This window comes from Vollenhovia emeryi, unplaced genomic scaffold, assembly GCF_000949405.1.
Source record: "Vollenhovia emeryi isolate VEMERY1.0 unplaced genomic scaffold, V.emery_V1.0 DF939122.1, whole genome shotgun sequence".
Lineage (NCBI taxonomy): Eukaryota > Metazoa > Arthropoda > Insecta > Hymenoptera > Formicidae > Vollenhovia > Vollenhovia emeryi.
Genome location: NW_011967244.1, coordinates 3,551,909 through 3,565,462, shown reverse-complemented (window position 1 = coordinate 3,565,462; position 13,554 = coordinate 3,551,909). Strand labels below are relative to the sequence as shown.

At 52.3% G+C, this 13,554-nt stretch overlaps 1 protein-coding gene across 3 annotated transcripts in view; it reads right to left on the bottom strand.

Annotated features, from left to right (window-relative positions):
- Positions 1-13,554, bottom strand: part of LOC105570012 (protein bric-a-brac 2) — a 63,240-nt gene that overhangs the window by 24,038 nt on the left and 25,648 nt on the right. For 2 of the 3 annotated variants that reach the window (XM_012026919.1, XM_012026921.1), the window contains exons 2-3: positions 13,057-13,201; positions 11,851-12,015 (exon numbers count right to left, since the gene is read on the bottom strand). In XM_012026919.1, the coding sequence (XP_011882309.1) occupies positions 11,851-12,015; positions 13,057-13,201 (310 nt within the window). Of the gene's footprint in view, positions 1-11,850; positions 12,016-13,056; positions 13,202-13,514; positions 13,536-13,554 lie in introns of those variants that run through there. The other variant, XM_012026922.1, reaches the window with a different exon arrangement.

Here is a 13,554-nt window from a genome sequence, read left to right as displayed (position 1 = left end):
TCGCGAGACGCGCGGGAGATTGGGGAGGAGGGGGGGGGGGGAGGGAATCGCGTAGTTTAATAATTCGAATCCCCGGAGCGGCCCCCGGTGGACATACGGGGACGATCGAATTACCCCTTCCGCGCGCGCCCTTGACGGGCCCTCGGATCATTCCTCCCTCGGGCCGTCCCTGCGTCGGGTTGACTCGACTCAGCCGGCGATCGAGTGGCGGAGAGACGGCGGGGTTGGGGGAGGAGGAAGGGGGGGGAGCGGCGCGAGAGGGTACGGATTCGGCGGAGCGGCGAGAGCAAGAGGAAGGATCGAGGGAGAAGCCAAGCGGGCGAGCGCGGACGAGAGAGCGAACGAGAGCGAGACGCGATCGCGCCGTGGGTCCAGAAGGGAGGCAGAGGCGGCGGGTGCCGGAGGGCGTGTGGAGAACAGTGGGTGGAAGAGCGAAGCAGCGGCAGCGGCAGCAGCAGCGGCAGCGGCGGCGGCGGCGGCGGCGGCAGCAACGGCAGCAGCGGCAGCGAGAGAGGGAGGGCGAGGGGAAGGGAAGACGCGGAGTCGTGGGCTGTTGCAGAGCTTGCGCGGACAAAGGGAATCTGCGGCGGCTCCAGCCGCCCGCTCGCTCGCTCGCACGCATGCACGCATGCACGCACGGTCCTTCTCCTTCTCCCCCTCCTCCCGCCCTCGCTACGCACACGCTCGCACGCATGCACGCGCGTACACAAACACAAGCCCCGCGCGGCGGCGGCGGCGGCGGCGGCGGCGTGCAATTCCGCGCGCGCACGCATGCACGCCGCGCGCTGCAGAAACCGCGGGTACAGTCGTCCGAGGAAGCCCGCGGCTCGCCGAATCGCCGGCTACTCTTTCACCGTTACTTCTTCGCGCTTCGTCTTCCTCCTTCCCGTCCCTCCGCCCTGCCGCCTCTCTCGCGTTTGCCTCTTCTACCCTTCTTCTAGCCGCGGGTTGACCGCGCGGGGGAGGGAGATAAGGAGGCTACGGTCATGAAGTCATTCCGCGACCTACAGAGCGCGCCGCCCCGGTACCCTCGTGGCGAGCGGAATTATCAGTCGCACGTGCATACACGTATATACAGCGAAGGGAGTAGAACGAGAGAGGGAAAGCTCGAAACGTGTGTACTCTCGGCTTCGAGAACGAGCGAAGTAAACGGACCTGCTATGAGACGCGCCGGATGCATCGGGCCCTCGCTCTTCCCCCCCCCCCCCGCTTTCTTGCTCCTCTCCTTACGCCGTCTCCTTCTATACTCGCGTTATTTCAGCAGATAAAATTCTACCATACGCAAATTAATAATTTTCGTGACATCGCACAAGAAAAGACACGCGCACAGGGGAATTAAATAAATCGTGTAATTAAAGAGGGAGAGTCCTGCGTTTATGCGTCGCCGATGACAACGCGCGTTCGCCCAACGGGCCCTTTTTCGTAGCCGAGATTTAAGAGGGACTCTTCCCCCCCCCCTCCCCGTTTCTTCTCTCCTCCCTCGAGGCACGGCTGGACCGGCGACGAGACGCAGACACCCGGTACAGTCGCGCGAGTAAGCTCGCCGGACCTGCGTCACTTCTTTCCCTCGCGTCTTTTATCTTTCCGCCGCTCCCCTCGCCCTCCGCCCAGTCTTTTTTCCCATCTCTCCTTTTTCGGTTTCGTCGCCCCGTCTCGCGCGCGGATAACCTGCCCGGTCGCCTACGGCCGGAGGTACTTTGGGCCGAGCGCACGTTCCGCCATCCGATCGATGTCGCCCGCTACGGAAAGCGTCCTGCAGCGGTCGCAGAATGCTCGTGGCGCCGATTAACAGCAGCAGCAAGCAGCAGCAGCAGCAGCAGACGGCGGTTTCGAAAAAGGCCGCCTCCGTTCCGCGGATATTATTCGCGGCCGCGTGTCGCGCGAGACGCGCGCTGCATCGCACGTTGCAAGAGACGCTTAAATTTAACTAAGAGCGAATTCGGTTGGTTGCACTAGTAGTGCGCACTGAGTGCACACTAAGGGCCTGAGCAGAATGGCTGTCTTGTACTTTTAAGCGGAATGCTGGAGTGATTCTGCACTTTTTGCGTCTAGAACTGTCAACACGTGAGAACATTTGTGTAATATACAAATTATGTGACTTTTGTGTACGAACCGACAGTGTTCCACTATTCGGACTAAATCAGAGAACAGCATGGTATCATTGAAATTAAGTTTAGAAGTCTAACAAAAAATCTATTCGCTCGAAGAAGTTATAGGTTAGGTAGCCTGTAACTTATTCGAGTGAATAGACTTCTTGTCAAGCTCCTAAACTTAATTTCAATGATACCATGCCGTTCTTTCACTTTATCTCAATAGTGGGACACTGCCGGTCTGTACACAAACGCCATATGATTTGCATATTACACAAATGTTTTCGCGAATTGACAGTTCTAGGAGCAAAAGGTGCTAAAAGTGCAGAATCACTCCAGCAGAATCTCGCCCGCGCTGAAGAAGCGACGACGCTCGATGCTAATTTCTCGTGTATTCTTAAGATGCTCGGAATGACCGATTCACTGAGAAAAATTTTCATCGGATGAACCAATTGAATAGTGTTTCCGATGGTTAATTTTCCCGATTACATTATATCCGATGTGAAATTTATCCGATGAAATTTGATCAAAAAACCGATCATATTTTAATAATTGCTCGAAGCTCTTTCTTGCGACGACGAGACAATGTTAAATGTTCATACGTAATATTCCATTGCAAATATTGTTGCACGAAATACTTATAAGGAACTGAAAACAAATGCGCACGTGGAAAGCGTGAAACTGAACAATCAATTAATGTTAACGATCTAATGCTAGTATTGTTTAACGCGCAAAGCAGAGCGCAAAACTGCAGGGTTACAGTTCACGATATTTCGACTGCGTCACGTTTTATTGACCCCGATATAAAATGAATGCAAAAATGCTTAATTTCAATTCATGAAATATTTTCAATTAATTACATTTGCGTTGCTAATCTCTTCTTCAATCTTGTTAACACGATGGAATAATTAAAACCAATCGACGTAATTAGCTTGTGAAATAAATTTTACAAGGACCAAACCCCGTACGAAACTTTTCGCAATAAAAAATACGGTTATTTACCAGGACCGTCTTGGAGCGGTTAATTCAAGAATCGTCCGGGAGATTTACGCGCGGTCGATAAACGGCAGAATAAAGCCCAAGATAATGGAATTTCGCGAGTCGCGCGAGCCCGCGACTCGCCGCCGTCTGCGGGCGCGTAACAAAAATTGCGTCGACGGCTCGGGTGCGCGATTGAAAATGAGGGGGGAAGACCCAGGGTGGACCGACGGCTCGGCGATCGCCGAGGAGCGTCGCGCGGATATCAGTTAACGTTACGATTATTGATTAAATCCGGCGGAGTTAAAACGTATAGCTACCACCGTCTCGCAGTAGTCGCGTTGCTACCCCTTGTATCGATTATCTCTCACGTAGCAGGGCCCCGCCAATATCTGCGACACACCGTGAATTTCGGGGGTTAAACCGCGCGCTGCAGTTTCGACTCGATAAATCTCCTCGTAGCCCTTCCCCTCCCCTCCCCCGCGCCGCGCCCCTCCCGCCGTCACGTCCCTCTCGCTCGTTATTGCATTCTTCCGATCCGTGTCTATTATCTTTTCAACGTAAATAAAGCCGGCGGGCGAGAAGGTTCAAGAGTCGGGAGGTCGGTTTCGCGCCGATTTCTCGCGAGAACGACACGTTCGCGAGCGCGAGGGGTCGTTTCTCCGGCGTCCGTGATGGCTTGTGTCCAAGTTCTGGCCTCGTGGACACGGGCCTTAAGAATGATCGACTGTGATTGACCGATTCAGTGAGACACACAAAAACTGACCGATCCTTAGTCGACTATTCTTAAGCCTCGCGTCCACGATTCAAGATCGCGTCCCAAGTTCTAGTTCCGAAAAACGTGTGGCTAATCAACTTGCATATTTTACGGAAAAAACTGCAACTTAGGGGCTGCGTCCAACTTGGTCCAAGTTCTAGCATCGTGGACATCAGGCCTTAACACATACGGGAAACTGTAGCCTAGTACAACTAATTGGTTCGTTTTCTGTCGGCCCCTTTGATCTTTGCGGTCCCGATCACGTGGTATTCCGCCATGTCTTTGGTCCAAATCCAGCGGCGTATGTGTGTGTGCTCGTCAAACTATAAGACTATCATACATACAACTTTTCTCTCATTGACTGGGCCAACAAAATGCCGGATGCGCAGAAGGGATCGACGCAAAGCGAAGCAAATGACGGAGTGGACCTACTAGTCATACTATGACCGAGATAAATCGCCTCGAACGAGAACAATGATGCCTCCCTCTCTCCGCGCCACGTTACGAGAGTTTCTTTCGAACGGTCGTAGAAAGGATACGCCGATCGAGAACGAGGCCGTCGAATAGTACTTGCGACCTGGCGACGTCCTTTCCTCGATCGACGATCCGCCGCTTGTCGAGCGACGTAAAATCAAATGCCACGGTCTCGACGAAAGATCATCGTTTTACCGACTTTGTTAACGCGATCCGAATCGCGGACTCTTCGCGCAAATCTTGGATCTTCCTCGCGCATTTGCGCGCAAAGATATCGCCAACGATGACTCGACGCGAGTTGCCGCGCGAGAAAGGTCCCAGGCGGACTTCGCGGACACCCTGTACATCGGCCGTGCATACAAGTGCGCGCGATGCACACGAGAGATACGCGTTTTCTTCGCGTGTCGTCGTCGTCGTCGTCGTCGTCTCACTGCCGTGTCAAGGACAGCGAGGGACGGAGTCGGCGGCGGTTCTGCGCGGACTTTCCTCCGAAAATGAAATACGGAATGGATCTCGCGTCGCGATCGCCGACGTAACGCGCGACCGGGCCTCTCTCGCGCGCGCGCGGCCTTCTCGGATCGCGATCTCTTCGGAAGCTAATTTTAGCGTCGATCGCCCTCGAAAAGAAAGCCCGCCGTGCGCGGACTTTTAAAACCGTTACCGCGGACAATGTCGCGCGGACCGCGCGCGATCCGTCGACTCGTATAGAATTTGTATTGCGAGTGGAAACGCGAGCTTACGATCGCGCCGCGTTTCTTGCCGGGCGCGGGAGAACGTACGGAAAATAATGTTGGAATAATAAGAGCTTCGAGATTGCCACCAGAAAGTGGAAGTATATGCGGCGCGGAGAAGTTCAATTTAATCCGAGTGCACGGGGACCTGCAGAGTGTCTCGTATACAGAGTGTCCCAGGATTACATACCGCTACATATTGTAACGACCGAGACGCGGCGCTTTAGGATCATCTCCGCGCCGCGCTTTCTCGCCAGTCAGACCCTGAGATTTAATTAGGCTCCTCAATCCAGACGTCTCCTCGCTACGAAATCCCGCGTTCAGATTTTGTTAAAGTTCGCTCGGAGCACCCGAAACTTTTCATCGCGTCGAGCAGAGGCGCGTTCCGTCCCACCGCGTGACGATTCTAATTTTTCCACATGACGTTTTTACACGGCGACAAGAGCATTTCTTCGCGTTATCGAACCGTCTGTCGGCGAGAACGAGACGCGGGACGCCGCCGGGTCGTCTCGCGCTCGGTTCCTCGATAAAGGGGGGGGGGGGGAGGAAAAAAAATCGGAACGTGTCGCTGCTTCGGGGACACCCCGTAGATACGATCGGTTTGTGTCGCTGGCTGGCGGGCAGGCCGAAATTGCGCCGGGAGCGAATCCTGGGAGCAAGATACGCGGCTTCGGGTCGAGTAAGCACCTCGACGAGGGGCACCAATCACGGGCGCGAGCATCGTTGCGTGCCGGCACGTCCCGCTTGACGGAGCGGGGCGAAAAGGGAGGTAAAAACGGCGAAATGACGAGAGCGAGCCGGGGCTATCCTTCGCGACCGCGGGCTCTCTCGCAGGCGCGGTGCGTTTTCGCACGCGCGCAGGTACCGAGGGAGCGCGACAGCAGGACGCAAATATTCAATCACCCGGCTCAAACAGTCTGCCAGGTCCGCGTCGGCGGTGAAAGAGAGAGAAAGAGAGAGAGGCAGAGAGAGGGTGGGAGAGCGCGAGCGACAAACAATCGGCGCCCGTGAAAAAGCGAAATAGGTTCCTTCCTCGAACTCGAATTCCCGTCCGCGCTCGTTTATATTATTCCGCCCAACGTAAAATCGCGCACTGAGAAGCCCGGGCGTGTGTCCCGTCGGTGCGTCCCACTTTTTTTTCACGTCACGGAGACGCGGGTCGGGGATGGAAAATTGAATCTCGACCGAATCTTTGAAAGATCTTTTTTTTTTCATGACGGCGAGTTAGGGAGACCGGACTCTGGGTTCCAGCTGACGAACTCTGGAATTACGGTCTGTTTGTCACGCGCGGGACATCTCGCTCCTTTTTGGACGTTCGCGCGAGAACGTCCTCGTCTCGTTCCCCGGCGAAATGCTGACGTGAGAGAGAAAGAGAGAGACAGACATTCGTTCGGTGATAAAGTAACTCGGCGAAGATACGCGGCAGATTGGAGACGCTAATCGCGCGACGTCCGCCTCGTTCGACGACGAATCGCGAGGAGGAGCGACGCCGAGCTCGGCGACGCGCCCGGCGGCGGCCGTGCGTGTCGGCTAGAGAGATTTAAATTTGGCCCGCACCCGAAACACACACGGTGCCCCCGTGCAGGTTCGTCGTCCGGCCGCGTCTCGCGCGCGTTCCAAATAGCCGGTCGGCCGACCGGCGGAGGCATCCCCTTCGTTTCGCGCGAAGGATGGCGAAAATAATCTCTCCCGTCCGCGGACCGGGTTCCCTGCAGACCCGCGCGGCCGTGTTTTCCGCGGCCCCCGCTCGGGCCTCTCGTCCGCGCGGAGCGGCGTGCGATCGGCTTCGACTTTGGGACCCGATCGCGTTGTTCGACGAAAACCAGGGTTGACCGTTTACGCGTAAGATATAGAGGAGAGGTCTCTATTATGAGATAGACTTTTAATACGAGACAGCAGGTTTTCAACGTCCAAATTCAATCACGAATCCTTTTTCGCTTCGATTACACGAGCTGACGATCAATTTTTCACTAAAAATTTCGCTCCAAGGGCAACAATTCATGGTGAAACCAACAGATAACGCCTGTTAATTTTGCAGAAACTCCGCTATCTCGTATTAGGAGCCTGTCTCATAATAGGGAGACTTTCCTCTATATCTGCGAAGAAAAATGTTACATGGATGCTGTGTGCATATTGCGTTAACTAAGTAACATTAAAAACACCTTACAGGAGTCAACCAGAATACTATTTCGTTTCTATATCAGTATCTTTTGTGTCTCTGCCTTTAATTGTTGCAGGACTATTTGCAAAGATGCAGTTTAAGGAAATTGATCCGTTAATCGATCATTCAATTTGTAATAATTTACATTGGTTATTCGCGGAAAGGACTCGGGTAACCATACCGTAAATAACGCGCAAACAACTCATGTATATGCAATCTCGAAATTCACTGCCCAACCCTGGACAAAGCTCTTCATCGAAATCAACAGTCATAATTAATTCGTGATTAATGGTAATTAAGATCGGCCGGAGAAAAGAAAACAGCGCGAGTTGACGAAGACACGGGCTGAGAATACCAATTTTTTAGGTCGGGCCAATTACGCACGTGGAATATGCATTTATTGCCTTCCGATAATTTGTAGAAGCGCGGCGCAGGGCGATTGGACGCGCCGCGTGTGTTTATTTCTTCCCTTCGTCTGATTTGAAATGAAATTAAAAACGAAAATGCTGATTGCGCGCGGAATTCGTTTAGCGAATAAATTATCGCGCCGTCCTGAAAAGCGATAAATCGCGGCAAGTTCGGCGGAAATTCCTGCGTTTCGCGCAGACGTATGTTAATTCCGCTGATCGCGTTAGAAACCGGCTTCGACAGCGCGGAAAACTCGCGAAATAAATTCCACGCCGGCGACAGCCTTGAATGGAGCCGCGTAACGTAATAAAATTGCGCACTGCAACGTTGATTTAGGGACGTCGGACGATACGGATCTAATTTCTTAATTGAGCCGAAATACAAATTATCTCGCGAAAACCGAGACGGCTGCGCGAGGACGCGACCCAGATGCGCTATCGCAATTATTCTCGCAAAAGTGTCCGGGGGCCGGAGCGGCGCTTTTAACCATGTAATCAGTCGATATTTTCAATAACAATACTCCCGGCGCAATTAGCCCGCGATAATTGCTCGCTATTTAATTTAACGCGGACAATTTGCGCGGCAATTTTATTGATAAAATCGTCGCCACCGTCCCCACTATCTGCGTTTCCTGCTACGATAAAAGAATATACGGCTCGCGTTTCTTGCGCGGCGATAAGCCCGCACTGGCGAGCGGTTCGAGTGTCGCGTTACTCAAAACGACCGCACGGTCAACAATCACGCCGGAACGCGTACCACGAGTGCTGCCGTGCGAGGGCACGTTATATTCGCGCCGCGGTGAATCGCCGATCCGTTGTGCCGGCCGCGAAAAACGGCGCGTCTCTTCGGGGAAGAGAGGCTCGAAAAAGGGAGCGAAACAGAGAGAGAGAGAGAGAAAAAGAAGGAAAAAAAACCAACGAAGAAAGGGTAGCGCAGCTGCGCGCCGCCGTACCTCTTATCGCTGGCGAGACATCCTTGGGTAGGCGGCCGCCGATCCCGCGCGCGCCTCTTATCTTATCCGCGCCGCTCGCGATATACCTGGGTTCCCGCGGCGCGGAAAAATCTGGAGCACTCAGCGGAACAAGAGGCGCGCACGTACATTCACGTACACACAGCCACAGGCCACAGACACAGAGGCACGTGCACGCGCGAACTCGGTGCGCGATGACGGGGGAGAAAAGTTTTTCAGCCGCCGCACGTCGCGACGATAAAGCCGGACGGCGCGCGCGATATCGCCGAGACTCCGCGTAAAAGCCGAGCCGCCGCGCGTGCCGGCCGGCCGGCCGTGCCGGAGCGGGCATTTCGAACGCGCACGGGACGCGCGCGCGCGCACCGCGCCGCGCCGCGCCGCGCCGCTGCGTCGGCCGCGCGAACGAGTCGGCGCGGAATCCGGAGCGCCGGATAAGGGTCGCTTACCGACTCGGGTGTCGCGCGGGTTCTCCAAACAAGGTTGATCGTTGCGAACTCGAGGGAGTTATTTTTTCTAATTTCTCCTAGCGTAATTGGCTCGAAATTAACTCGAGAGAATTCCGTTCCCGGAGTTGAGAAAGGATTCCATTAGAAGTGCACCTTTTGACGCGGAGGCAAATTGACGTTGATCAAAGTACGGAGAATTTCTTTTGTATCCGACAAAGCGCTCAGAATTGGTGACACGAAAGCGAATGTTCCCTGAACTCTTGAGAATGTTTTTAAAACGGAGATGTGGAAGAATGTGTTTCATGTTTCGGGGATTCCAAAAGAATTCTTTTGGGTTCTCTGTACTATCTGGATTGCGCCAATTTCACGATTGCATCTATATGAATTGTAACATTTAGGACACGTTTAAATTACAAGTTAAAGTAGCTTGAGGGGATGCTGGAGTGATTCTGCACTTTTCGCTCCTAGAACTGTCAATTCGTGAAAACATTTGCGTAATATACAAATTATGTGGCTTTTGTGTACGAACCGACAGTGTTCCACTAATCGGACTAAATCAGAGAACAGCGTGGTAACATTGAAATTAAGTTTAGAAGCCTAACAAAAAATCTATTCACTCGAATAAGTTATAGGTTAGGTAAAAATTGTATCCAAACCAAATAATAATAATTGAAAATAAAATTGCAAACAACGCGTAAAATTTCCAATATTTCAAGAATGCGAATACTCGATAATCCATGGATTACTCATTGTTTACGGGACACGTTAAACATATTTTATATACCGTGTGCATGTAGATTGTAAATTATTAAATTTTACGTGCAAACATCAAACCCTGCCGAATATGCCGTGACGACGTGAGGCCGGTAAAGTAACGTACGATCGCCGTCGGTGAGTTTTCATCGGTCGCTCTCGACTCGCGAGAAGAACGCGGGGGAACAGCGGAGGTAACTTCGAGAGAACAGCAAAATGTACCGCCAGTCGGTAACGATACGACGGTAACTAACCGTAGAACTTTGTACGTTCACCCGGTCGGTGAAGATACCGAATGTCGATAACACCCGCGGCCGATAATATATACACACTTTAACCCGAAAGATCGTAAATGCACCAAGAAACTCCTATTACTTGTCCTGTTTCAGTCGCTTAAAGAATATGCGTTCAAGTCGCAAGGGATTCTTTCAGAAAAATATAATATTTACAGGCCTAAGTTAGACATTGCCAAAGGGTAGCCGGGCGGTTTCCGGCGAGAAAGTATCCTCGACATTTCTCTCGCCGCTGTACGAATTCCAGAGACGCGCTAAAAAGAAAAAACCCGGACTAGGATCGAAGGCACTTAAGCCATTCGAGAGAGAGAAAAAGAAGAAAGAGCCGGTGTATACTTTCTCGCCGTTTCGAGCACACCGATGCACGCGACGAGTTTCATCTCCGCGAATATCGCGTGGAGGAACACGCGGAGTCACGCAGAGGGAAAGAAAGACAAAAAAAAAGAGAATATAGCCTCAAAACGAAGATGTTCGCGATTCGAAGAGGTCGATTTGTAAAATATCTATGTCGGGTGCAGCGAGAAGCGGACGGGAGGACCGCGTACGGGCCGCTATCAATTTGGCGAAAGATCCCGCGGCGTGAGACGCAAAACTGCACGACTCGCGGTGCGTCGTAATAGCGCGATAAGATAAAAACGAGGCGATCGCGCACGTCGTTACTTAATAGCGCGACGCGCGTACGCGTTTCGGGATGCACCCGGAGGCCCCGGGGAACCGCCGGGGCGTTTCGAGAAAGTCACGGCCGGTACCACTTTTGAATGATTACGAGCCGTGACCGCCCGGCATCGCGATGCCCGATCCGAGCGCGGATATTGCGACGCAGAGGCCGTCGATCGCCATCAGCGGGATCGGCGGTTTACGCGTGACATATAATAATCTGCGTCTACGTGTATACACGATGCAAATTATGTACAACGCGCCACTTAAACAACGAGTACTGCATGGACCATCGAGCATTCATATTTTAGCATACGCAAAATTAACAGCTCAGATTAGCGTAAACATCAATACTTCTATACGAGGGTAAACCGCTGTGGGCATTGTGGTGTACATATTTGCGGTATTACTGGGCATTACTGGGCATTAGGCCTTGCATTATACAGATAAAATAAGATAATAAGATAAAGTAATGCCGACTGGGCATTAGTGGGCATTGGTGTACAAGATTTTGGTCAGCGGTTTCCCCCTCGCTTCCATATCAGCGTCAATATGTATCTTTTGTAGCGTATTATTGTACAGTTAACATATAAATCGCAACTAAAATAGAGACCGTAATCTGGTCTGAAACAAGTTTTGGTGGAATTGTTTGTGAAAACACAGTTTAAAAATTCCATTATTGATCACTTAATTAACAATAATTTTAATTTGTTCACATTGTCTACACGAGAAACATAATGCGAATGAAATTTACGGCATCATTAAAGCCGTTTCCCTAAATGTTCCTATATTGTATGCTTTACTATACATGCTCTCGAATGGACATTTTATGTTCCGAAGAAGTGTCTCGCAGCAACGAGAATGTAATATCGTCGAGCTTATCAACGGGTCGATAAAGCAGCAATATTCCGAATATCGCAAGAACCAGCTGCGAATCATTTCTGAAACTCGGAAGCGGGGGAGTCATTCGTAATTTTGCAGCTTCGCGTAATCGGTCACCCCTCGAGCGACACCTTCGACGTTCCGGCCTCTACGACGCGAAAATTCAAGTCCGGCCACGTCGAGGGAGAAATCGTCGCGCCGCCGGTCGACGAACGCGGCGAAAGATCGACCTTATTCTTCGCGCGCTCACCTGAAGCTCCGCTTGCGAAACGTCGATCTCGCCGCGGTAGACGAACTCTATGATGAACTTGAGGTCGCTGAAGCAGACGTCCTGCGGCATGATGATCGTCGGGTGTTTGCAGGGGTTCGACAGCAGGAGGTTCTGGAAGTAGGAGCTGCAGGCCGACAGCACCACCTGGGCACCACGTGGAAGAAAAAAAAAAAGAAAGGAGACGTTCTAGACACGTAGACACGTCGACGCTCCCGATTAAATCGCGGCGTCCGATTAAATCTCGACACGCGAGCCTACCGGCCAATGCAAACGAAGCGTTCGCGCGTTTCCATTTCGCCTCGCGAAAACGTGCTTAAACTACCGAGCGCGTCCCGTCGCGCCGAGTTTTCTCCGCGTTCGAAGCTAAATATCGACATTTCAATTAGCTATCGAGATATCAAGAATCAGAAAGCGTTCACTGCTCAAAGAATCGCTTCGCGCCTGTACGAGTGTCAGCGGCGCCCCTCGGAGGTAAATTGCGTCAGGTTGCGAAGTCGAAATTTTGTTAGGGGGATCATCCGAAAGTCTTTTTCCCCCTTTCTTTATTCGCAAGACGTAAAGATCTCGTTTAGCAACAAATGTCGCTCAGCGCCGTCTACCTCGGAGGCGCCGAATTAAGCCAACGGCACACGTTACTACTTTTCCTACTGAATTGATTACGAGAGCCAATCAGGGTTTAGCCTTAAGTCACCTGATCCAAAGCCAACGGCAGACGATACTATTTTTTCTACTGAATTGCTTACGAGAGCCAATCAGAATTTAGCCTCTGGTCACCTGATCTAAAACTCTGCGTCCTTATTGGTTCTCGCAAGCAATCCAGTAGGAAAAATCGTATCGTGTGCCGTTGGCTTTAGTTTCGGTAGCGTCAAGATATCGCGAGTAAGCGCAGATCGAAGTGCGCGATTATCCGCTACGCGTCCCGCTTTGCGCGATGACTCTGAATAATCGAGACGGAGCTGCGGGTACAAGACCAACGTAGGTCGGACTACACGTTGACATCTCCAGCGCCGAATTTATATAATTTCTCTCTCCCTAAAGTTTAAACCGAACGTTCGGTTTCTATCGCGCGAGACTAGTCTGCCCGCAGTTCTTGGATCAAGGTCTGACGTTCGATCCCGCGAGCTCCGTCGATCGCGGTTGCGCTATCGATCTCTGCCTCTCCGTCTTGCGCGCACACCGGCCTACCTTGTGCGCCTTTAACGAGGCCTCGTTGCACGCCAGGGTGACGTCGACGAAGGACTCGGTCTGCAGGAGCTGGTGGAACACCGACGTCATATTCGACTGGTAGTTGTTCCAGCGCAGGCAGTAGTGCTGCCCGGCCATGCCGCCGCTGCAACAGAGAAACGAAAAAAATAAAGATCGATCGGGCGCTTCTCTTTTCCGCCTCCGCCGAGAGTGGCCCTCCCTTGGCGTCGACGGGAATTCATCGAAAAGTCATCGGCGACCCTGCGAGACGACGAGAGCGCGTCACTCCCTCCCGCCCCGTCCTTTTCCCAAGCCGCGATAGTCATCCCCGTTGTACCGTTTCCTCTGCCACGAAAGAGAGAAAGAGACAGAGAGAGAAAGAGAGACAGAGAGAGAGAGAGAGAGAGAGAGAGAGAGAGAGAGAGAGAGAGATCGATCCGCGGAGAGCGGGACAGTACCTGTAGTGCACGCCCCAATCACGAACTGGCGCCAATAAAG